Source organism: Lissotriton vulgaris, chromosome 3_1 (assembly GCF_964263255.1).
Source record: "Lissotriton vulgaris chromosome 3_1, aLisVul1.2, whole genome shotgun sequence".
NCBI lineage: Eukaryota > Metazoa > Chordata > Amphibia > Caudata > Salamandridae > Lissotriton > Lissotriton vulgaris.
Window position 1 is genome coordinate 1,252,804,952 of NC_141689.1, and position 25,500 is coordinate 1,252,830,451.

General features: G+C 47.5%; 1 protein-coding gene across 1 annotated transcript in view; it reads right to left on the reverse strand.

Moving 5' to 3' along the window:
* Positions 1–25,500, reverse strand: part of MOB1B (MOB kinase activator 1B) — a 251,585-nt gene that overhangs the window by 161,054 nt on the left and 65,031 nt on the right. The window contains exon 2 of the mRNA XM_086961765.1: positions 17,832–17,998. Coding sequence (XP_086817891.1) covers positions 17,832–17,998 — 167 coding nt within the window. The remainder of the gene's footprint in view (positions 1–17,831; positions 17,999–25,500) is intronic.

Genomic DNA, 25,500 nt, shown 5'->3' on the forward strand with positions numbered 1-25,500 from the left:
AGGCTTTAGTTTTAGGGAGGGACTTGGTTACCTTGCAGCCTGGAATTAGTTTTTTTTTTTATTTCAAATCGTTTTTATTGAAGTAAGAAAACAAAAGTAAAAGACAATACAGTAAATCTTCCGTTATAAGTGATTCGATACAGATTTGTCAGACAAGTACAGAAACTACAAATGATAAGAAATAAAGAGAAAAACCACTCTTGCTTGTCTCATTGATATAGATTAACATGCCAAACACTCAACATGTGGATGTAGCGGGTATAACTAACATATGGACGTAGGTGCACACTCATATACCACAAGTTACTATAACAAGAACTATAACAAGAACAAGGCCGTACTGCTTCAAGGCGGCTCAAAATGGAAGAAAGATATGTCTAATGATTTCCATAACTTCCTATTGGATGGACACCACGTAGAAGACAGTAACGCCTGATTAGTAGCACCTCTTAGGAAAGACAGCCATTCCTGCCAGATCTTGAAATTTACCTCCTTAGCACATTTCCACTTGCATAAAACAACCTTACAAGCCAATGTTAACATTAAATCCAAAAGCTGGCGATCTTGCTCATTTGCCAGTCGTGGTACCAGCCCCCCTAGAATGACATACACAAATTCCTGTATAGGTTTTATCTTAAATACGTGATGAATGCATACAAATATTTTCTCCCAGTATTCCCTTAGTAAGGGACAGCTGAATAACATGTGAGCAAGATCACCAGTCCCTGATTGGCAATTCCAGCACGCCGGAGAGTCACGTAATTTACATTTAAATAGCTTTTCCGGAGTCCAGAACGACCTATTTATGAGCATATACTTCGTCTGGAATAGGATGGGTGATACTTTGTGGGCAAGTGCTGACTTATGAATCAAGTCCCAGTCAAATTCTATTCCTGTGGAATTCGGTTCCGCTTCCCATCTTGCTTCCACAGTTTTGTGAGATTTCCTGGGCAACGGTAGCAACAGTTTATACACCTTGGAAACCAAGTGACCTGTGTGCATAATGCGTGGGAGATGTGTTGTTAGCCATGGAGTGTAGGGTGAGAAGTTACGGCTAGATAGTGTCGCTTTGACTTTTAGGAAATTATAGAAATCTATAGGGGGTAGATCAAACTTCTGCTGTAAGCTTGAGAACGGGATCGGGTCTCTATTGTCATACAGATCTCCGGCCAGATTAATACCCTTTCTGGACCATGACTCCCAGAAGAGTTCCACACCCGCATGTTTAAGGTAGGGGTTTCTCCATAGTGACATACATGATGATTTAGAAAATGTCAGTTTGGTTTTGTGCGTTTGGTCAAGTCTAAGTAGGGCCCTTCTGGTATTTAGCATTATATATCTGGAGTGTGGCAGGTGCGACAGATCCATGGTGATTAAGGACTCAAGAGGAGCGTGGCCCACTATTGATCTTTCAATGTCAATCCACACAGGAGTATAATTTGGAGATTTTATTAACCATTGAGCACCTTGCTTACAAAGAAAGGCTGTCTGATAGTTCCTGAACGAAGGCAGACCCAGGCCGCCTTTATCTTTCCCCAATTGTAGCTTCTTTAGAGATATCCTGGCTTTCTTGCCCCTGCACAGGAAGTTACCAAACAGCTGGTCTATTTTAGAGACAAAATTATTCGAGAACGTCATAGGGAGCATACTGGCCAGGTAATTAACTAAGGGAGTCGACATCATTTTGAGAGTTTCAGCCCTGCCCCACCAAGAGAGAAATTTTGGGGACCAACTTTCTAGTAGAGTAGATATTTTTTTCAAAGTCAATTCTTCATTTATTTTTAGAGTGGAGACTAAATCTTTATCGAAGTCCAACCCCAGGTACTTAAAGCATTTGGGCTGCCATGTAAGACCAGAGTCCCCCAAGATCCCCTTATCACCTATATTGTTTAGGAGTTTGACCTCCGTTTTGTCTTTATTGAGCTTGTAGCCCGAGACCTTAGAGAAATCTTCAATGTCCGACATGAGTGCAGATACTGCCTCCTCCGCCCGTTCAGAAAGGACAAGCACATCATCTGCATATGCTGTTAATTTGACCGTGCAGTCTCCAAATGGTATTCCTGCGATTTTAGGATCTTTCCTTATATGATATAAGAACGGTACGATTGCCAATAAAAATAACGAGGGCGATAGAGGGCACCCCTGCCTCGAACCTTGCTTTAAGCAAAATGAGGATGAAACCGATCCACCCGCCCTAACTCTTGCTGAGGGGCAGCAATAAAGGGACATTACCAGCCGTGTAAATGTTTCCCCCAAGTTAAATTTGTTAAGGACTGCTTCGAGGAAGGACCAATCGACCTTGTCGAAGGCCTTTTCGGCATCTAACGTTATTGCCACTGTAGGGGTATCTAGAAGTTTAGCTTTTTCCAACACGTGTGCCAAAATCCTTGTGTTATCACTGGACAACCTATGCTTAAGAAAGCCCGCTTGAGATGGATGGACTAGTTGCGGGAGCACCTTCTGAAGACGTGCGGAAAGTATCATAGCTAGGATCTTACAGTCAATATTAATTAGCGAAATTGGCCTGTAATTTTTTGGGAGCGATGGGTCTTTCCCTTCCTTAGGAAGTACTGCAATTGTTGCCTCTGCTAGAGTACCTCTTACTTCACCAGAGCTATTTATCTCCTGGAATAGGTTTAGTAAGGGTCCAGTTAATATAGTGGGGAATGTTTTATAAAATTTTGCTGTAAAGCCATCCGGGCCTGGTGCCTTCCCTGATTTCAATTTTTTAATTGCACTTTCCACTTCTTGAGCACTAATCGGGCCATTTAGGCCAACCTGATCCTCGGCAGACAACCATGGAAGATCACACTCACCCAAATAATCCTTAATCTTATCTTCCTCCACCTTTGCATTTTTTGCATAAAGGTCTTCATAGAATACCCTAAATACCTCAGCTATCTCATCTGGCTCAGAGTGTGAGTTCCCCGAGGCGTCCTTAAGGATGTTAATAGAATTCTTTTGAACCTTAAATTTCAAATATGAAGCAAGGCTTTTCCCCGCTTTATTGGATTCACAAATTTTAAATCTCCGTCCTTTGTCAAGCCAAACTCCCGCCCTTTCACTTATTAATTTATTGTGTTCATATTTTTTATTTGCCAAAGCATAGAGAGTCATATCGTCTCTAAGCCTTAGATGCTTACTCAAGATCCACAATTTCGCTTTCCAGGGATTCCAACTTCGCATTATAATTTTTGTTCATGGCAGACCTAATCTTGATACATACCCCCTGTATTGCACTTTTCATGGCATCCCATCTAATAAGATCAGATGTGTCCGCTTCTTTATTAATTTCCAGGTAAGAGACAATCGCAGCTTGTATTGCGGATCTGTGTTGAGCATCGCTTAATATCTCGTTGTTCAGGCGCCAAGACGTCTGACGAGGGGAGGATTTGGCATTTGCGATGGATAGGGATATACAAGAGTGATCCGACATCACACGAGGCTCTATGGTGGTAGATTTTATTCTGGGTACCCCGTTCTGTGTTATGAGGATGTAGTCGATCCTGGAGTACGAGTCATGTGGTGTAGAATAAAAAGTATAATCCCTCCCTGTAGGGTTCTGGAGCCTCCATGCATCCACTAAATGAAAGCGTTGACACAGATTGATGAAGGCTCTATGAGATTTGCTTGGTTTGAAAGGGCAGTGGGAGTCCCTATCTAGCGTTGCGTCCTTCGGAAGATTGAAGTCACCACCCACTATGTGAATAGCACTATCTGGGACATTTTCCATATGTTTATTTAGATCCTCCCAAAACTTGAGGTCATTGGCGTTAGGGGCATATATGTTCGTAACATAAAACTCCGTATTGTCCTTACTTAGCTTGGCCGTAACCCACCTCCCGTCCACACTGGCCTCGGAAGACAAAACCTCCACCTTTGACTTCTTCGCAACAAGTATCAACACACCATTCTTTTTATGTACAGACTCGGCACCCACAACCTCACTGTAAAACTTATTCCTCAGGTGGTAAAACTGCTTAGCTTCCAGCTTTGTCTCCTGTAACAATACATTATCACCTTTTAACCTTCGTACATAGTCTAAAAATTTTTTGTCTTTTGATCGGTTGGTTCAACCCTTTAACATTGAGAGATAATATCTTCATTTTGTCCATATTACATACTCCCATTGGAGTATTCACAGTGTTATGTGTGAACAGTTAAGTGATGCTTCATCCGGAGAAAGACATTCATCACACATGACCAACAGCAGTATGATAATCTATCACCCCCGCGAGACTCAGAAAGGACATATGAGCGAACATAGAGTCTATGACCCTCACCACCATCAAGTGTCAGTGCAATAGCGAAAATGCAAGCAAGAAGAAGAAGAAGAATAAAAAATAAAAGACATGTAACACATACCTGAACCCCCAATCCCCTCAACCCCCCACCCTCCCCACCCCACCTGTATTCAGTAGGCATGGTGATTGGAGAGAGAGTGCGATGCAGCCTCCCCGTGCCTAAACATATCCATATTAGTTTGGAGCATACGAACCGATGGATAATCACTGCAATCTCGTGATTTGTTGCTAACTACTGTAACTACTTTAAACCATATATCTAGTAACCTAGTGTATATGATGGAATTCAAAGACTGCAAGAGAAAAGATAAATGAAACATGGCATTTCTTTAGTGTGAGTGAGTAACAGAACCAACAGCATTACCAACTGGTATAGGTATAGGCTTATGTAATGAGGCATGCTAAAACGTATTAACTCGAGATACAAGTATACAAATGTGGAGACATGGACTCCGTAATCAAAAGACCAATAGGAGCGCCAGTGCGCCCTTAACCTGGGCCTTAACCTGGACCTTCAAAAGTACCACATTTTGCGCGACACAAGAGTTTGAACAGATTCTTGTGCTTAACAACAAGGAAGAGAAAACTATTGGAAGATGTGTGCAGCATGATGACCTTCATTTATAGCCTGAGGCTGAAGCTTGGTCAGAGGAACTCTCGGGATTGTTTGTCTCCATATCCAAGTCCTCAGGGCCATCCAGCATACGTTTCAATTTCAGGGGATCAGAAAAAATGTGCGGAGAGCCCTGAATAATCACTCGATACCTTGCCGGACCAGCGAATCCATATTGGAAGCCCCATTTCTTCAGCTGCGGTCGGAGCGCCAAGAATGCCTTCCTGACGTCAACCGTCTCTTTACTATAGTCCTGCGATATATAGATCTTAGCAGATTTCCACAAAATGTGATTGTTTTTACGCATGAAGGTAAGAATCTGTTCTACATGCTGGTACCGTAGCGGTTTACAAACAATAGCTCTGGGACCTTTTTGATCCTTAGATATCCTGGCCGGGACTCTATGGGCTCTATCAAATTCCAGTGGGTGTAGAAAAGTCATGTTAGTAGCTTGGGTAAACCAGGACTCAAGAAAGGCCACGCAGCTCCCTAGTTGATCCTCTGAACCTTCCGGAATACCAAAAATGTGTAGATTCCCCCTTCGATTCCTGTCTTCCAATTCAGCGAGTTTCCGTGTCGTTTGATCCGCCGCTATGCACAAGCGTTTTACGGCGTTGCAGGTCTTAACTTCCATATCCTCGAGTTTGCTAATCCTCGTTTCTGCCTCTAATAGTTTTGCATTGGTGTCGCGGTTATCTTGTCTGATCGCTGCCACCTCTTCCTTGGTCCAGACTGCGTTTGAAGATGCAGGGAAAAAAAGTAACTTGTTTCAGCGCTATATGCAGCACTGCTCTATCACTTCCAAGGCCGCAACAATACCAACACAGACACACAACTCCACCTAACAGTGCATTGTAGCACTGCTAGGATTAACATCCGGATGCACTGTATCATTGGGGAAACATTTAATGGGGAGGAATCAAAGCTTATAAGTATCCATCAGAAATCATTATAAATTCTACCTACTAAATCAATATATATTGTGAGCACAATTGATTTTTCTTTTTTGAAGGGATGAACTTAACAGTATGAACCAGTATTCAAAAGTAGAAGACTTTAAAAAGCAACAGAAATGCAAGACTCGCAAGTAATGTTATGAGGTGCTTTTCAGGGTGCATTGGGAAAACAAATATAAGCAGAGTGAAGAAATCCTTGGATGATGGGCACAAAAAGAAGAGGTAGGTCATAGGCTCTTTTTTAGGTCTCGCCTGCCAATGCGCTTGCGCATTCAAGCTGGCGAGAGATATAGGGGCTTATCCAGAGTTTAACCAAACTGGCGATTTGATGCAGTGCCCGTGCGCTTTTAGGTCAATGCGCAAGCGCATTGACCTAAAAAGCGCGTGCACATCAAAGCCAGCCATCTGTTCCCCAGCTTGTTGCCGCCAGCAGCTCTTCCCGCTCAGCCCCCTGCTGCATCACAGCCTTTCATTCCCCCAAGCGTGCGCTCTGACTCAGCCATTTCTCCTCCCCCAATATTTCACTGCCGGCCGGCCGGCCTTACTTTCAGTTTCTCAGCCGCCAGGCCGTGTCCTTTTATTTTAACTTTTTTTTTGTTTTACATTTTTTAGTTACCGCTGGTTCTATCCATTACACCTCTCTCCCTTTCTTCGGCGCAACTAGAAGCTTGGCTGATGATAAATTAATCAGTACATTTACGTAATATACCCAATTTTCACTGCCTGTTTCGGTACAATTGTCAATTTTAAGCAATGTACCTCCGCTATCAAACACTAATAGGGGCTGACTTTATTCACACATATTGGCACCTAATCGCCAGTTTTAGTTAATGACCAGTATGAGACAAAGAGTCTTTCACCACTCATATAGTCTTTCCTCACTTTTTGCCGCTCTTTTGATTTAACACAATTGCTGTTGACGCTCCAGCTCTTATGTATGTCCTCAACCAATGAGCTTTCAGAGACTTCCATTTTATTCACTTCCTGGTTCCAGCCCTCACTCGTCCACTACCTGGTACCAAGTGATTTGCCGTGGGGCTGCAACTTTGCTGTATACTTTATGAAGGTAAGATTCACTGTGTCTTGCGTGGTAATTTTGGTTGTTGCATCACTATTGGTGAAAACCTGAGCCAAACACCATGTATTTGATGTTGTGAACACGCGCTTCCCACTCGGGAGTAACATGGTTTTAGCAGTGGTTTGATCACGATTTTCTGAAGACAAGTTGTCGTGTTTTGGTGTAATGGGGCCAACACAACAACAGGTCTGTTATGCATAAAAAAGAAGGTAGAAGTAAAGCCAAGCAAATGCATTCCTATTTGTGAGAGCAATAGCAAGCTGTGGCGTGGATTTTTTTTTTAAGCCATCTTTTCGTTTGCTTTTCAAAGAACTGAGCTTGAAAGTATCGCATGTTGCTTCTGTTATGTATTATTCAATTACGGCTTTCTTGCATGGTAACTAATTTCTGTATTGTCTTCATAAGTATTTCTTTATCTACTTTCGTAGAAAATATACTTCTGCATATAACTAAAGAGAATCGTATTAATTTCTCTTGAATCAAAAACAATAGTTATGTGTACGTTGCGGCTAGTTTGTTTATTGCCTCTCTTTTTAACTGTGATTTCTTCCTGTAACCTTATAGGCCAGTACTTAACCTCATTGGAGGGATACCATGTAGAAAACGAACATTTTGAAACTCAAAGGCATATAGACTGTGCACCTTAAAATCTGATTGCTGTCTTGCAATTAAGACCGTTCAAAGCTATAAATGGACTGCCATGAATTGGTATGCTGCACCCGGTTCTCACTCTCTCCTCCAATATCCCTCTCACTGCTCTCCTCTCTCTCTCTCACTCCAATCCCTCTCCTCTCCCTCCTTCCCTCTCGTCCTCCCTCCCTCCCTCTCTCTCCCCTCACTCTCTCTGTCTACCTTTCTACCTTTCCCTCACTTCCCTCCCCCCCTCTCTCCTCTCCCCCTCTCTTTACCTTCCCCCTGCTCTCCTTTTTCTCCCTCTCCCCCTCTACCTGCTCTCCTTTCTCTCTCCCTCCCCTCTCCCCTCCGTCCTTCGCTCTCGTCCTCCCCCTCTTCTTACCCTCCCTCTACCCCTTTCCCTCACTTCCCTCTCCCCTTTCCCTCACTTCCCTCTCCCCTTTCCCTCACTTCCCTCTCCCCCTCCCTCACTTCCCTCCCTCCTCCCCTCCCTCTCCCCTCCCCCCTCCCCCTCCCCTCCCCTTTCCCTCACTTCCCTCTCCCCCTCCCCCTCCCCTTCCTCACTTCCCTCGACCCCGACCCTATTCCCTCACTCCCCTCCCCTCCACTCCCTCCCCTTTCCCTCACTTCCCTCTCCCCTCCCTCACTTCCCTCTCCCCTTTCCCTCACTTCCCCTCTCCCCTTTCCCTCACTTCCCTCTCCTCACTTCCCTCTCTCCTTTCCCTCACTTCCCTCTCCCTTCCCTCACTCCCTCCCCTCCCTCACTTCCCTTCCCTTCCCTCACTTCCCTCCTCCTTTCCCTCACTTCCCTCTCTCCTTTCCCTCACTTCCCTCTCCCCTCTTCCCTCTCCCCTCACTTCCCTCTCCCCTTTCCCTCACTTCCCTCTCCCCCTCCCATTTCCCTCACTTCCCTCTCCCCCTCCCCTCCCCTCACTTCCCTCTCCCCCTCCCCTCACTTCCCTCTCCCCTTTCCCTCACTTCCCTCTCCCCTTTCCCTCACTTCCCTCTCCCCTTTCCCTCACTTCCCTCTCCCCTTTCCCTCACTTCCCTCTTCCCTTTCCCTCACTTCCCTCTTCCTCTCCCCTTTCCCTCACTTCCCTCTCCCCCTCCCCTCTTCCCCTCCCCTTTCCCTCACTTCCCTCTCCCCCTCCCCTCCCCTCACTTCCCTCTCCCCCTCCCCTCACTCCCCTCTCCCCCTCCCCTCACTTCCCTCTCCCCTTTCCCTCACTTCCCTCTCCCCTTTCCCTCACTTCCCTCTCCCCTTTCCCTCACTTCCCTCTCCCTCTCCCCTTTCCCTCACTCCCCTCTCCCCTTTCCCTCACTTCCCTCTCCCCCTCCCCTCACTTCCCTCTCCCCCTCCCCTTTCCCTCACTTCCCTCTCTCCTCCCCTCACTTCCCTCTCCCCCTCCCCTCACTTCCCTCTCCCCCTCCCCTCACTTCCCTCTCCCCTTTCCCTCACTTCCCTCTCCCCTTTCCCTCACTTCCCTCTCCCCCTCCCATTCCCTCACTTCCCTCTCCCCCTCCCCTCCCCTCACTTCCCTCTCCCCCTCCCCTCACTTCCCTCTCCCCTTTCCCTCACTTCCCTCTCCCCTTTCCCTCACTTCCCTCTCCCCTTTCCTCACTTCCCTCTCCCCTTTCCCTCACTTCCCTCTTCCCTTTCCCTCACTTCCCTCTTCCTCTCCCCTTTCCCTCACTTCCCTCTCCCCCTCCCCTCTTCCCCTCCCCTTTCCCTCACTTCCCTCTCCCCCTCCCCTCCCCTCACTTCCCTCTCCCCCTCCCCTCACTTCCCTCTCCCCTTTCCTCACTTCCCTCTCCCCTTTCCCTCACTTCCCTCTCCCCTTTCCCTCACTTCCCTCTCCCCTTTCCCTCACTTCCCTCTCCCCCTCCCCTTTCCCTCACTTCCCTCTCCCCCTCCCCTTTCCCTCACTTCCCTCTCTTCCTCCCCTCACTTCCCTCTCCCCCTCCCCTCACTTCCCTCTCCCCCTCCCCTCACTTCCCTCTCCCCTTTCCCTCACTTCCCTCTCCCCTTTCCCTCACTTCCCTCTCCCCTTTCCCTCACTTCCCTCTCCCCTTTCCCTCACTTCCCTCTCCCCTTTCCCTCACTTCCCTCTCCCCTTTCCCTCACTTCCCTCTCCCCTCCCCTCTCCCCCTCCCCTTTCCCTCACTTCCCTCTCCCCCTCCCCTCCCCTCACTTCCCTCTCCCCCTCCCCTCCCCTCACTTCCCTCTCCCCCTCCCCTCACTTCCCTCTCCCCTTTCCCTCACTTCCCTCTCCCCTTTCCCTCACTTCCCTCTCCCCTTTCCCTCACTTCCCTCTCCCTCTCCCTTTCCCTCACTTCCCTCTCCCCCTCCCCTTTCCCTCACTTCCCTCTCCCCCTCCCCTTTCCCTCACTTCCCTCTCCCCCTCCCCTTTCCCTCACTTCCCTCTCCCCCTCCCCTCACTTCCTCTCCCCCTCCCCTCACTTCCCTCTCCCCCTCCCCTCACTTCCCTCTCCCCTTTCCCTCACTTCCCTCTCCCCTTTCCCTCACTTCCCTCTCCCCTTTCCCTCACTTCCCTCTCCCCTTTCCCTCACTTCCCTCTCCCCTTTCCCTCACTTCCCTCTCCCCTTTTCCTCACTTCCCTCTCCCCTTTCCCTCACTTCCCTCTCCCTCACTTCCCTCTCCCCTTTCCCTCACTTCCCTCTCCCCCTCCCCTCACTTCCCTCTCCCCCTTCCCTCACTTCCCTCTCCCCTTTCCCTCACTTCCCTCTCCCCTTTCCCTCACTTCCCTCTCCCCTTTTCCTCACTTCCCTCTCCCCTTTCCCTCACTTCCCTCTCCCTCACTTCCCTCTCCCCTTTCCCTCACTTCCCTCTCCCCCTCCCCTCACTTCCCTCTCCCCCTTCCCTCACTTCCCTCTCCCCCTTCCCTCACTTCCCTCTCCCCTTTCCCTCACTTCCCTCTCCCCTTTCCCTCACTTCCCTCTCCCCTTTCCCTCACTTCCCTCTCCCCTTTCCCTCACTTCCCTCTCCCCCTCCCCTTTCCCTTACTTCCCTCTCCCCCTCCCCTTTCCCTCACTTCCCTCACTTCCCTCTCCCCCTCCCCTTTCCCTCACTTCCCTCACTTCCCTCTCCCCCTCCCCTTTCCCTCACTTCCCTCTCCCCCTCCCCTTTCCCTCACTTCCCTCTCCCTCTCCCCCTCCCCTTTCCCTCACTTCCCCCTCCCCTTTCCCTCACTTCCCTCTCCCCCTCCCCTTTCCCTCACTTCCCTCTCCCCCTCCCCTTTCCCTCACTTCCCTCTCCCCCTCCCCTTTCCCTCACTTCCCTCTCCCCCTCCCCTCACTTCCCTCTCCGCCTCCCCTTTCCCTCACTTCCCTCTCCCCCTCCCCTTTCCCTCACTTCCCTCTCCCCCTCCCCTTTCCCTCACTTCCCTCTCCCCCTCCCCTCACTTCCCTCTCCGCCTCCCCTTTCCCTCACTTCCCTCTCCCCCTCCCCTTTCCCTCACTTCCCTCTCCCCCTCCCCTCACTTCCCTCTCCGCCTCCCCTTTCCCTCACTTCCCTCTCCCCCTCCCCTTTCCCTCACTTCCCCCTCTCCCCCTCCCCTTTCCCTCACTTCCCCCTCTCCCCCTCCCCTTTCCCTCCCTTCCCCCTCCCCTTTCCCTCACTTCCCCCTCCCCTTTCCCTCACTTCCCTCTCCCCTTTCCCTCACTTCCCTCTCCCCTTTCCCTCACTTCCCTCTCCCCTTTCCCTCACTTCCCTCTCCCACCCAGCGCGCAACCACAGCATCACCCAGCGCGCAACCACAGCATCACCCAGCGCGCAACCACAGCATCACCCAGCGCCCAACCACAGCATCACCCAGCGCCCAACCACAGCATCACCCAGCGCCCAACCACAGCATCACCGAGCGCGCAACCACAGCATCACCCAGCGCAAGCACAGCATCACTCAGCGCAAGCACAGCATCACTCAGCGCAAGCACAGCATCACTCAGCGCAAGCACAGCATCACTCAGCGCAAGCACAGCATCACTCAGCGCAAGCACAGCATCACTCAGCGCAAGCACAGCATCACTCAGCGCAAGCACAGCATCACTCAGCGCAAGCACAGCATCACTCAGCGCAAGCACAGCATCACTCAGCGCAAGCACAGCATCACTCAGCGCAAGCACAGCATCACTCAGCGCAACCACAGCATCACTCAGCACCACCAAAGCATCACTGGTTCAAATATGTTCTTTCAACGTTTCAAGCGGTTTTCAAGCTTTCACAAATCACAAAAAGATGTTAATATTTCACTTTTGTTCTTGGATTTTCGTCACAATAAAAAACACTGAACATAATCTTCACAAAAGTTATTTACAAAACTTAAAGCTATTGACATTACAAAATTAAATTAATTATTTAAGTATTAATTATTTAAAAAAATTAAAATTCATTGTTATTTGTAATATCAATACATCTAAGTCACGTAAATACAAAACATGTTGCATTACAAATGCTAAAGGTGTCACATTTGCGAAAGTTGTAACTATTGGCATTGCAAATGACAAAGCTATTAATTTAGCTATTTTCAAAAACACAAATTTAAAAAAAGTCATTTATAAGACCAATAGCTCAAACTTTCCTAATGCGAGACCTATTGCATTTCCAATGCTCGTTTCTTGTTGGGTGGAAGGTGCTAATCATATGCTCTACAGGAAATTCTTACAGGAGAAATTCTAATTCTGAATAAAAGTTTTGCAGATTCTACATGTCAGGATGGTGTCAATGAGGATAGTGATAGTTAGCAGGGGACAGCCCCCTTCTATGTGAGCCATTACAGACTGGACAAACGCTAAGAAACTCACCATGGAAGAACCCCAACAGGGGGATGTGGGCAGCTTTGGACAAATTCCTAGACCCCTACGAACCCCTAAGATAAAAAACAGCCTGTACTAACCAGAGGGTCCACCTACGAAAAGATTGACGAGAGCAGGACACCCCATCCCCCCCACCTCAATCCTTCTCACTCCCATATATACACTTTCACGTCGGATTAGTTGACTAGACAGGGGGCTGGATAGACATCAGACTTGATCACTCCTACCAGGCTGACGGTCACCCCTAGAACAAGCGCCAATACCTATATGTTTTATGTTAAATGTTGCAAAGGCACATGATCCCTTCGAAAGATCTATAACAAGCATATACAATGCAAAAAGTCTTGCAGCATTAAAGTTTGAGTTGTTGCCATTGTATATGACAATGCGTTGCATTCCCAAAAAATTTTAAACTTTGAATTGGTGTAGTGGCAGAAGTACAGGCTACCTGACTCTTCGCACGCACCCATTCAGTTGTTGGCCTTTCAGTAGAGTGTCAACTAGACAAATAAGCATTGGCAAAGCCACAAGGATGGTAGCCAATCTTATATCTACTCGCTTTGTAAATACGGATTAAACAAAGTGGGGCTAAAATAAAGTAAATAGTCTCAAGGATAGCAAACCTGTGCTAGAAGGCGATACAGAAAAATCAGTGCTACTACTTAGAAAGAAGAATAAGAATTAAAAAAATCCTAGGAACATCTGTGGACTGCCAAAAGAATACCAAATGTTGTGGTTAAATTTACAACTTCACTTCAAGTTATAGCAAAAGGCAGATTCTGCATTAGGATTTAAACAGATAGAGCAAATGTAGTTCGATGTGTGCTAAAAATAGAGTTTTTTGCACAAAAAAGAAATACAAAATACACTACACAAGCAGCAATCATAAGAAGGCCTGAAAGTCAATGAGTAGTTTGACTGACAATGTTGGCAGGCTTGCAAAACATGACTTCATGCCCGCGAGTATTTCATTTTAGCCTAATTAAAAGCTCTGCTTTCTGGAGGGCGACTGGCCCGCTAAGCTTACACACTCACTTTCTGTTCCATGCTGTTACCAGAGTGTATGTCATCTTGACGAGAAGCGGAGCATAATGACTGCAGGTGAAAAGTGCAAGTGTAGATAATGTGCACACAAAAACAACAACTGGGAGGAGGGACGGGGAATGAAGTACAAACACAGATGTTAGGTTACTTGATGTTTGCACAGCCACATAGTGCAGTGTGGAAGTTCTTCACCTGTATACGATATAAAAGCAAGGAGAATGTAAATAGGCCAGAGTCTATGTATACAATGAAAAGGTAATCTGTTGAGACTGGAGGTGACCCGTCATAATACCGTCTGAGATGGCATCAACGTTTGTTAAGAGCTGCTCAACTGGCTAGTCTTGCTGTTTCAGAGCACACAGAATTATTAAATTCACACCCTAATAGCCCCCCCCCCCTTCCCTATTATCCCCGTCTTGCCATGGACTGACTTTATGTAGGCCAAATGAAGGCATTTGATGAAGGACCGCAGTCCGTACCCGGAGCCTGCGAGTTGGCGGAACGCGGCGTAAAGAAGTGAGCAGAGTCCACTGAGCAAGCAGAGCAGCGCCAGCCGCACATTTATTTATTTATTTACGTAATTTTTATAGCGCAACAAATACCCTGGGGTGTCTCGGCGCTGTGGAGCTACTGGGGTCAGTCATCCTCTCACTGGTTAAATAACCACGTTTTTAAGAGCCTGCGGAAGCTCATCAGGTTCGGGGCAGTTTTGATGGAATGTGGCAGAAGATTCCAGAGTTTTGGGGTGGCCACCAAGAAACGTCTATCTCCCCAGGTGGCCGTTCTTGTGCGTGGCACAGTGAGGAGGTTGGTATTGGCCGATCTTAATTGCCGTCTAGGAGTGTATGGCTGAAAGGCTTCCGTCAGGAACCTGGGTCCTATGCCGTGTACTGCCCTATATGCAATGCAGAGGGCCTTGAATTTAATGCGGCTCTCTACTCTCAGCCAGTGGAGTTGACGAATGCCAAGAGTGGTGGAGTTGCGGCGAGGAATGCTCAGGAGAATCCTGGCTGCCGCATTCTGGATGGATTGCAGCTTTGTTATAACACGCTTCTGGGTATGGAGAAAGAGAGCGTTTCCATAATCCATTTTGGAGAAGACTAAGGTAGAGACCAGAGTCTTCCCAGCTGAGGGAGGGAGATAAGGCAGCAGCTTCTTAATCTTTTTCAGAATAAAGAAAGAAGACGACACAACCTTGTTTGTATGAAGGTCAAATACCAACTTGCTGTCAAAAATGATTCCCAGGTTTCTGGCTTTTTCCACTGGGACAGGTGGATAGCCGAGCTTTTCCGGCCACCAGTTAGAAGACCATTCTGGAGAGAGTTTTCCAAAGGTCATAACCTCGGTCTTGTCCGAGTTGAGCCTAAGACAATTAGAGGCCATCCAGGTACTGACCTCAAGCATAGCTCTCTGGAAGTTGGCTGCCACAGCGCAGCCGTCCTTATGGATGCCCAGGACCAGCTGGGTATCATCTGCATAAGATGTTAGCCGTACTCCATGTGCCTTTATTACCCTCGCTAAGTCTGCTACATAAATGTTAAATAGCATGGGACTTAGCGAGGAACCTTGTGGGACTCCACAGGGGAGTACAGAGGTGGGTGAGTAGAAATCTCCCAGCCTTACAGTCTGGGTACGGTCTGCCAGGAAAGATGAAATGAGATCCTTGGCCAGATCGCTTATGCCCAGAGCTGTGACACGGTCGACTAGGATGACATGGTCGACCGTGTCAAAGGCCGCTGACAAATCCAAAAGGATGAGGACAGCCGCCCCCCCCTGATCCATGATCGCCCTGATCTCGTCAGAGGCCTTAATCAGGGCGGTCTCTGTCCCATGCCCTTTCCTAAAGCCAAACTGCGATTCATCGAGAAGTTGGTGGGTCTCAACGAACTCTGAAAGCCGTCTATTCATCATGGATTCGCATACTTTGGCGGCAAAGGGTAGACACGCAATGGGTCTATAGCTGGCGACGGCTGTAGGGTCTAGGGAGGGTTTTTTCAGAAGGGGTTTTATAACAGCCTTCTTCCATATACTAGGAAATTGGCCTGTCTGAAATGCAGTGTTGCAGATCTCCATAAGGGGGCGTGCGATCACCTCTGTGAGTTTTTGCATCACAGAAGGAGGGCAAGGGTCCAAAGGGGAAACCGATTTAGTGGATGAAATGAGAGTGATAACGTCATCAAGTGAAGCAGGTGAAAAACATAAGAAAGGGTCATAATTATGATGAGAAGGTACCTCTATCACACTACCGCCTCTGCGTTCAGTTTTAATATCCCCTTCAAATGAAGCATATATATCTGCCACCTTTGTGGTGAAGAAGGTGGATAGATCATTACAGAAGGTCTGTGAGGGCTCTACCCCCGGGCCAGAGGGGGGGGTGGACAGAGTCGTAACAACGGAGAACAGCTCTCTGGCAGAGTTGGCGGCGGTTTCAATTTGTGCCGAAAAAAAGACCGTTTTTCGGGCCACAATTGCCTTTTTGTAAGTCATAAGGGCATCTTTATAAATTTGTCTGGCTATGGGGCAGTAAGCTTTTCTCCATCGCCTTTCTAGGTTCCTACAGTGTTGGCGATGGAGTCTTAAATCTTCATTATACCAGGCAGCCGAAGGAGATGCTCTGTTAAGTCTCGTAAGTTTTTCTGGAACCACTAGATCGGCGGCACTTCGGATCCAATCTTGGAAATCTATAGCTGATAATGCTGAAGAATTTCCTCCCTGAGGATGGGAGGAGGCAAGGGACTCTAGCATCTGAGGAATGTCAGCGTTTTTCCAAGCACGTGTCCCCACCCTAATTCGGGGTCTCGGAAGTGAAGGATGTAATGCCCGTATATTTTTCTGAAATATAATAGCCCTGTGGTCTGACCACATGATGGGAATAATGTCCAGCACAGAGATGTCAGGATCATTAGTGAACAGGCCATCAAGGGTATGTCCAGCTTGATGTGTAATGCCCTTAACTAATTGGTGAAGTCCTAAATTAGCGAGGTCAGTCGTTAGTTGAATTGTATCAGAATTATCCTTCTCTTCCAAATCCAAACCTTCGCATCTCCTCGGGCCCGGCAGGTTCGCGGATCCATGGGTGCTGGTGCAGTGGGGAGCGAATTCACAGGTCTGAGTACACAGGGGGTTCGCAGTTGGAGTTGGTGAGGGGGTGGTGTGGTGCCTGCGCACACTGCCGCTTCGTTAATCATGGCAGGCGGCAGCCCCCTTAATTGGATTAGGGCCTGGCCAGCTTCTCAGAGTCCCGCAGGCCGAGCTCCCCTGCATGCGTGGCGCACTGACTCTTACTTCTGCGTGCTCTCCAGCAGGATCCCGCTGAAGCTCCTCTAGCCCCCACTGGAAGCTCACCACCAAGCACCTCGTTCACGACTTGCTCTGCAAGCGCACCTCTCAAGATCTAATAGTTAGTTGGTAATCGTTGGTAAAAATGTAATCTGAATTTCCCTGTACCCAAGAGTCCGCTAAGCATCAGAGGTCAAGATTCAGAGATAAGCATTTGAAGGATATGTGATGCAACTGACCGCACATTGTTCAACATAACCTTCAGATTGTATGTGAAGAATGGCAAAGAATTAGATGTTGTAGAATTAGGAGGCGAATAGAATGACTTTTTTTTTTTTACAGTGGAACAGTGCGGTATGAATTCTCAGAATTGTGAGACCTTTTGCTAGCATGAGAAAGCATATGAGATGGGGGGGCGGGGGGGGGGGGGGGACAGCATATGTAATTCTTACTCCTCTAATACAATTACTCTAATCTAGACTGTTAAATAGTTAGAGTAAAAGCCAAAGAAACGTGGCACTGGTCACTGCTTGATTAATGGTTTTAACTTTAGAGAGCACCTCAACTAAATTGCCCTGGAAATAAAGGAAACCTAAATACATACCTAAATATTACAAATGATAAGATGACCATCATCTTAGGACTAAAATAACTAGCCGGCTCTTCAATTATGAATCACTTTTTGAGCATGAACCCCCCCTTTTTACTAGCATTTTTTTTCCACACTTACACATTCGGCAGATCATGCCTGATCCACAAGTACAGGTTTTTATGATCAATACGTATATGTTAGATTGTTTGGCATAAAGCTGCCAGAAAAGTGCACGCATTCAACTTCAAAGTACAACTAAATGAGACAATTGGAGTAAAACTGAAGTTGCCAAAGTTAGTTTGGATACAGCAGGGGTAAGATTGTCACCATCTAAAATCTTCAGTGTTTCTACAATGAAGATATGCTTGATGTAGTTACTTCAGTGGTTACTGGTTAACACAACTGAACAGTTAGCTGTGCACAGAGACTTCAACATATATCAAAAACCATTACCAGGCCCATTACTGAATGTGTTGTCGGCTAGGTCTTCAACTTACTATTAACTGCTACCCATTCATTTAAATCTTCTCCCTCTGGCAGCATGACAGCCATTCGGAGATTTCCACTTCCAAGTGTTGCTTCTGCATGCTTCAAAAGCTCATACTGATGCGATCCTTCAGGAATATTCTTCTTTGGTTTAAAGGTTTTCGAAGAGCGGCTACCACTGAAAGAAAGAAAAAGAATATTAACTATTACCCTAGTGTTGATATATGCCCAATTTGTCCCGATACATGCCCAATTTGTCCCCTATACTGAAGATAACTATGTAAATCCATTTGAAGAAACAATTTCAAGATTGAGAGTTATAATCAAATTTAAAATAAGGAAAATTCAAAAACAGCTCATTTGTGTATATAAACAGCCCACAGAGACTTCACATTTGCGCAAAGGGGGTTGTGATCACTGTCGGTGGTAGTGCCGACATACATATCTATCATATCTCCCAGAGCCTTACATCTAGTAAGATGTAGTCAATGCGTGACGGGCAACAAACTCAATTGTAGGGGTTTGCCCCCTGGCTGTCTGATGGAGTTCCACAGTTAGTTACCCTCAAACCAAACTCTGTAGAAAGTGCATTGAGTTTGAGTGCTAGATGTGTCCATCTTTTGACAGGGGTATATTTAGTGGGAGGACAGCCCACTTTCTGTCATCATCCTCAATCCCAGCATGTCCTCTGTGTCCAGGGGCTCAAAAGTGCAGTTGAAATCCCCTGCAACAAGAGGGGTGAGCAGCTAGCTAGGATTTCTTCCAGTGTTGTGACAATGGGTGAAGGTCTGCCCTCTTTGGTCCCCCTTATATAGACATCGAACAAGTCAAGAGTACGCCCCGGGCCCCCGAATGGTACGTTTCAAAATGTCAGGGCTTGGACTTGGTTTTAGGGTAATTTGACAGCCCAGGGCAATATTCACCCAGATAGTCAGACCCCTGATGGGCACCCTCTCCCCATGGTGGTTGCAGGCGAATAGAATCAAGTATAGCCTGATTTGTGCAATGGGACCAGACTCCAGGACTCCTGGAAAATGCAAATAGAGCCCTCATTGAGTTTGTTGTAGTGGAGGATTGACAGTTTGCTGCTTAGCCCTGCCACATTCCAGGAGATTATCTTCAGCTGATGGTATAAAGCTGAGGCAGGTACACTGTTTCTGCTTGGAGTGTGTTGGCTACGAAAAGCTGGGGCATAGGGCAATATCAGGGGGTCTAAGGGAGTAGGGAGTTCTGTGTCCAGGGCACTCTGAATACCAGTAGGAGGACTACTTTGACCCTTCTTCCCCCAAGCTGTCTGCCAGTGGCTCAGGGTCAGTTTGAAGGACGGAGATGTAGTGGAAGCTATGCTTGATGCTTGGAGGGATGTAATATGGTCCCTGGTGCGGTTGACGCTCTGGCTGTAGTCAATCAATGACTTCCAGATAGGTCCCTCCTTCTGAAGTGGTAGATAATTGCATGGCAGTTGGCCTACTCCCAGTAACAGGAGGAGACCACCTGAACTGTATAGATTAATTGTCCGGCGGGGGCTTGGGGGGGATGGGGGCAGGTGCGATACTCCAGGGCACGTAGGTTTTCAGCCAGGTCACCCTATTCATAGTGAGCTCGATACAGTCTAATGATTGAGCGGGTGACGTACATCTCCAGGACCTAGTGATGTTGTCTCGTATCACTGAACAGCAGCCCCTAACATGACGGATCCAGTGAATGGCTTTATTGGTCAGGGAATCTTTATTTTCAAGGCCACTCTTTGGGCCAAGCCTAGGGACATTAACCATGAACATTTTTAAAGCGTGGGGCCGGAGGGGGGTACCTGGATGGTTCTGCTGCTGTTGGGCTTTCTGGAGGGGGCACTGAGCCAGTGATGGGATGAAAGGTCTGGCGTGGTTTATGGGGTCCTGGGATGCAGCTAAACTACAAAGGTCTTTATGGGTGCTGATTTTGGTATTATTTGGATAGTTGGTCTTAAAGTTTGGTGGGGTGTGCTTAAGGGTTGACGTGTTAGAGGGGGGCAAGGGCGACACACAGAATATTATACCCCTGTGTCCTTAGTGGTCATCACACGCGCCATATGAGGTTGTGGGCAACTTCTATAAAGGGGTTTGCACGCTGCTGGCATGGTGGGTCCTTTTGAAGTAAGGATTTGACTAGAGTAGTGAGTTTTTCAAACATGGCCCTCATGGTTCCAATCTCGTCCTCGAGCATGTTAATAAGCTGGGGTGTGAAGCGTGTGGATGTAAGCTTGCTCCTCCCTCCTGGGAGTGCAGAGAATTCTGGGGCTTTGAGCCCCTCAGCTGGTGGCAAGAGCAGGCTGTGGCATACTTTCTACAATTGACCTGTATGCGTACTTACCTCAGCAAAACTTTTTTGGAATGAGGCGAGAGTGCGTACATATATGCGGAGGACACTCTGATCTTAATCTGCCTTCATAGTAATCCTGCTGCGAGTTTCAACTAAATATATGCTCAAAATGGTATTTCCCCGATTTGTTTCCTGTTCGCGGTGCTATTTGCCGGACTACACCCTGCACATCCACATCTCGTCACTCGGCAGCACCAGGGGACCTTTAAAACTGCCGGCAGACTCCCACATTGCGGGACGCGCGCGCGGACGAAGCCCGGACCAAGGGCGGGCCCGTCTGAGCCCGTCCGAGGTAGTAGGAGGCAGGGCTGGGCCTCCCCTCTTATTCGGAGGCATTTCCGTCACCATCTGTCATATAAGGTTATTATTTGCTATTTATTGTAATAAGTATGACAGCCCAGAACTTTGTGCTACATACATTTCCAGGAATAGACTAGTACCTCGAAACGTAAGGCAATAGGAGCACGGATAGGGGGTGGGGTTGTGGGAACATTGGATGCGTTTCTGTCTAGGGCTGACTCGGTCTTGTCACATGAAATCCAGCTTACTGAAAAACGACTCTCCATGGACACTTATTCAGGACAAAAAAGGTAATCTTTGGGGAAGGCTTAATTATGGCCACATCTCCATTGGGCGTATCACAAAATATGGATTGTCAATGCTCTGACATCCCAATAATAAGTTCTGACGGGAAACGAGCGGACGATGCAGTTGCTGTATCGGGGGCTCCGGAGATGGGCCACTTAAACAATCTGGATCCTGCCCAAAACACAGTAATGAGTCAAACTCGGGTCTCGACAGTTAATTCAACCTTGGAGACAGTAGATCCCCATGCACCCCCGGTTCTATCCCCAGCCCATATTTTAACTGACTTGTTCAGCCCAAGGTGACCCTGTTACTAGACCTAAAAGTGTTTTAAGGGAAAGTATGGCACGCCCCGTTAAATCTGTGATGGGAGGCAATGGTGAGCCGCCTGCGAAACGTACAAGGCAAAGCGTGGCACAGAGGAATAAGCATAACCTTAAATCTATGCACCACGAGTCAGGGTCACATGAGCATCAGATCTTAGAAGCAGCTAGTGGCATGTCTCATTTGTCAAATACTGACCTTCGTACCATGGCGGACTTTGGGAGTGACCCTGATCACTGGAAACGCTTAGAGACTAATAATTGTTCTTCCAGCGCTCCTACTATGTAAATTAGGGCTAATTGAGGAAAAATTGCTGCACCTCCAAAAATTTACCAATGGGTCATCTAACCGGGAGGTCTGTGGATGTCAATGTGCAGTGCGGGGGACAGCTGAAGTACCTATGGCTCCGGTAATACCTGAAGCGAACAGGTTTGTGGAGGGTAACAACAGGAAGCCGGACCATTTAGCTGGTAAAGCTAGTATGGGTATTAGGGCTCCTGCCACATCTCGATTATTACCTATGGCATCTGGTCCCGGGGTAAATAGTCAACTCGGGGCCGGGAGGACTGTAGAAAGGTGGGATGGTTAATTCTTTCAATCCATCTGATTATAAAGTAGAAGCAGTTATGAAAAACTGTGTGGGTTCAGACACTAGCAAATATTCAAGAGAATAACATGGAGGGGAGGCTTTAGGAACGCAGGCAGGAAATTCCCGAAAACACACTAAAGGCGATGCCTGGAATGCTTGGAAATAGTCTAAACTACTGACACTTGCTCTAGGTAGCATTCCAACCCAAAATATATTACACCCACTATGCCACTCTCAACAGAGGCCCCCCTCATGGGAATGATTCAGTCTGAACTGCCAGGGGAGCACGGCTTCTCCCACAAGGGTACATAAGCAACCCCAGACCATTTTTAGGTCTTGTCAGTGAACTATAACAAGGTAGACCTCCAGCAACAGCAACCACAGGGAATACAGTTTTGTTAATACCATCACAAAAGAGTTAAAATATAGCATCAGAAGTGGATGCCATAACAGAGATAGATACAGTCTGCTGGTAATGCTGGACAAGAATAAAAACAAGTTTGATTTATTGTTTCAACCAGAAAGCCACAGTGAATTATTTTTAAACGTATTCTTCCATTAGTCACAGTGGCTGGGGTTAAGTCGAAAAATAAAGAGTGTAGTGTAATTCGATGTAAATACAAAGGAATTTGCATGCAGAAGAATGAAAACACTTGCCATCTCGCATTATAATCATTAATAAAGAGGGGCAGTAAGTTGCCTCACTTATTTTCAGGTGTGTTTCACCAGTGTGGACTAATCTGTGGATTTTTTTAATGCTCCGCCCTACCTTTTTAATAAAATTTCACAGAAGCAGTGTTTTGAGTAAATGTAAATGTTTTGTACTTGTATAGCGCACAGCTACCCGCAGTGGGTTTCCCGGCGCTTGTACGAATACCGCAAGGGAACCCTTCCTGGCTTTCCCTGTGAAGTGTCCACTCCTGGGCACCCCCATGGTGCAGACCAGGCATCCCTCGCGTTGTGGGGGCCGTTGTGGAGACTAAGCAAGCTATTGCCCAGAGTTGCAGCGTGGGACCCATGATCAGAATAGGCACTGAGGCGAGAATATCCGGTCAGGGGAATCAATGAGCACGAGACCCGCCAGGGCAGGAATCTAACCCTGGTCCCTGGCCAGAGCTCTGCATCGAGGTCTGCCTGCTCTAACCATTGAGCCACACTTCTCCACTTTGGAGTAAAGGCAATATGCAAATGTGGGCCACATTTTTTGTGTGCCCGGGCCTATTTTTATTCCCAATTCAACGCTGGTCGCCAACTGCCCTGCGGGAGAGGGAGTGGTTGTTTCTCGAACCACGTTGGTGTACAGTTGGTTGGCCTGGAGGGTGGGCATTTCCTTGCAGAGATATTCCACACAGGGTTATTTACGCACAGAGGTTTTCAGTGGGGGTTCTAGCCTTGTGCCCTTGTCCATGACGCTCTTCTCGCAGGCAGCGAGGGGGATTCCTTCGTCTCAAGAATATGTACAGTTAGAATGAGAAAATACACTCCGATGGCTCAACTGGATGATAGGTATGCGGAGGAATGCTGCAGGCAACTCTTCCGTCCTAGTGACCGCGGAGTTCTTCGTGTCCGTGTTCCCACCTGAATTCTTGGTTGTGCTTCGTTCTAAAGCGTGCACGAGGCAGAGAAAGCCACGGGGGGATCCCGGCTGGTGTCTTCCTTTTCGCGTGCTCTAGTGACAAACCATTGAGGCAGTCAGTATGCCGCCTCCTCTACTCACAAGCCAGAAGGTTCCGCTCAGCGCACGTGAGAAAATGATTCTGCTGTCTTTGACGCGACATCTGCAGCTGGCCAAAGACTTTCCACCTAGGTGACACCGGTGCACACGGAGGAAGACGCAGAAAGCACCACTGAAAGACAGTGAACAGAAGGAGAATCGCTGCCACTACTTATAATTAGCAGAGGCCGAAGGGGCAGGAAGGCGTTCCTTGTAAAGTTGATCTGTCGAAGGAGACTTCCACTGAATCGACCACAGCTACAAACTGATTGTCACATCCAGAGGACAAACGGGGAATCTGGAATTGCCTCTATGACCACGTCACCCAAAGTCTGCTGAGAGGAGAACGGCACAGAGTCATTCATAGAGAGATGGAGGCTCAAACAGGCACAACTAGTTACATATGAAACGTGCACATAAAACAGCAAACAATAGCTAGTTATCGTTGCCTTATGCTGCCACCTGCTGGAGAATGCTGGGCACAGCAATGCAGTCGGTTTATGATAAACTGCGGTTTTTCCGTACATGCTGGAAATCCTGTCGCACGAACATGAGAAAGTAAGAGCAGCTGAATCCTGTGAAGTCGTTAAACCTAGGAAGTTAATGTATTTTAAACATACTATTTATTTAACAAGCATTGGCCGCGTGGCTGTAAAAGTAAAGCCGCACGGCCCAAAATGAAATAAATAAATAAAAACGTGAGTGGGGACGCTCTTGGTTTGCACGCGCGTCACCGCAAGTGCTACCTTGCCAGCGATCAGCATGCTATAACGCATATGCGCACGCGCGCTCTTGTGAGCGTTCTAGCAAGCTGATCGCCGGCAAAGTAGTATTTCTCAGAGCCCCAAAATGTCTCGGCCGAGACCAGCGCATGCACTGGATCAGACTGAGACCTAAAAAGGAGTCAAGGGGTGACCCGGCTTGTTATAGGCCCATTTTGCTCGTTGACGGAGGCCAAATTCATGGGGAAAGTTGTGTTGGAGCATTTAACAGAGTGGCTTGAATAAGCCAGCATAGCCTCCGACCTCTAATATGGTTTTAGGCAGGGGTGGGGTACTATGGACCAATGCCTTAATCTCCATTTGGTGATAGGGAAGTATACAGTTACAAAGCACTGGGATCTTCACCTGGCCTTTATGGACGTAACCTCGGCTTTTGACCTTGTTAATAGGTCAAAGCTGTGGTTGATTCTTCGAGACATAGTGCTAGATGCTGACCTGATTTTATTTCTGGCTGCCATACTGGAAAACACAACAGCTGCGGTACGCTTTAACGAAGAGGGCAACCTCACCGACTCTTGGACAGTAAACTCAAGCAGAGAGATCTAGAAGGTGCATATGGCATGATTTTCTCAGAGAGATAGGAGGGACCCAAATTTAGCAATGACTTATGAATTTGCCAACTATTGCAAGGTGGAAGTATTATATGATATGGCTGGGAGGCCTTATAGTGTAATACTAACACAATACACATAGATGGATCTTCGATTCACCCTTCGCAGCCTTAGCTGGGTCCTGGTAGAGTGGCACAGAGCAGTCAGGCGTACTCAAGGAACGTGATAATCACTGCACAGTCCCAACATTGACAATAAGTATGCTACATGACTCGAAAAGAAACCTTGACACCAATTTATAAAAATGGATTATATTTTTATATAAATAAAAGGCACCTAAACTAACTAGATACAATGCAGATAACCAAAGTTATCGGTTTTCAAAGTATTAACGATAAATGGAATGAAAGTTGTCAAATGTTCACCATTAAAGTAAATAGGAGGAAACACTTAGCAAAACGATGGTCGAATGCAGAGACCAAGTAACCCCTCTTGTGGTTAAGATTCTGCGGGCCCTAGACCAAGACTTGCCAGTCATTACTTTGTTAGCCTGCCCAGGAAGTCTGGGTCCAGAGGTTTCTTGGCTGTCCTTGGTGCTGATGGGATCTGCAGGAGCGGTCAAAATGCAGTTCTTGAGTTCGACGATATACTCCACCCTCAGACTAGAGGCCTTTGGGGTCCCAGGTTGCTACCTTGATAGGCAACGCTGGGTGCAGAGGTAGCTGGCAGTTGTCAATCACCGGGCAGGTCGAGCCAAAGAAGCTTCACCACAGGCTC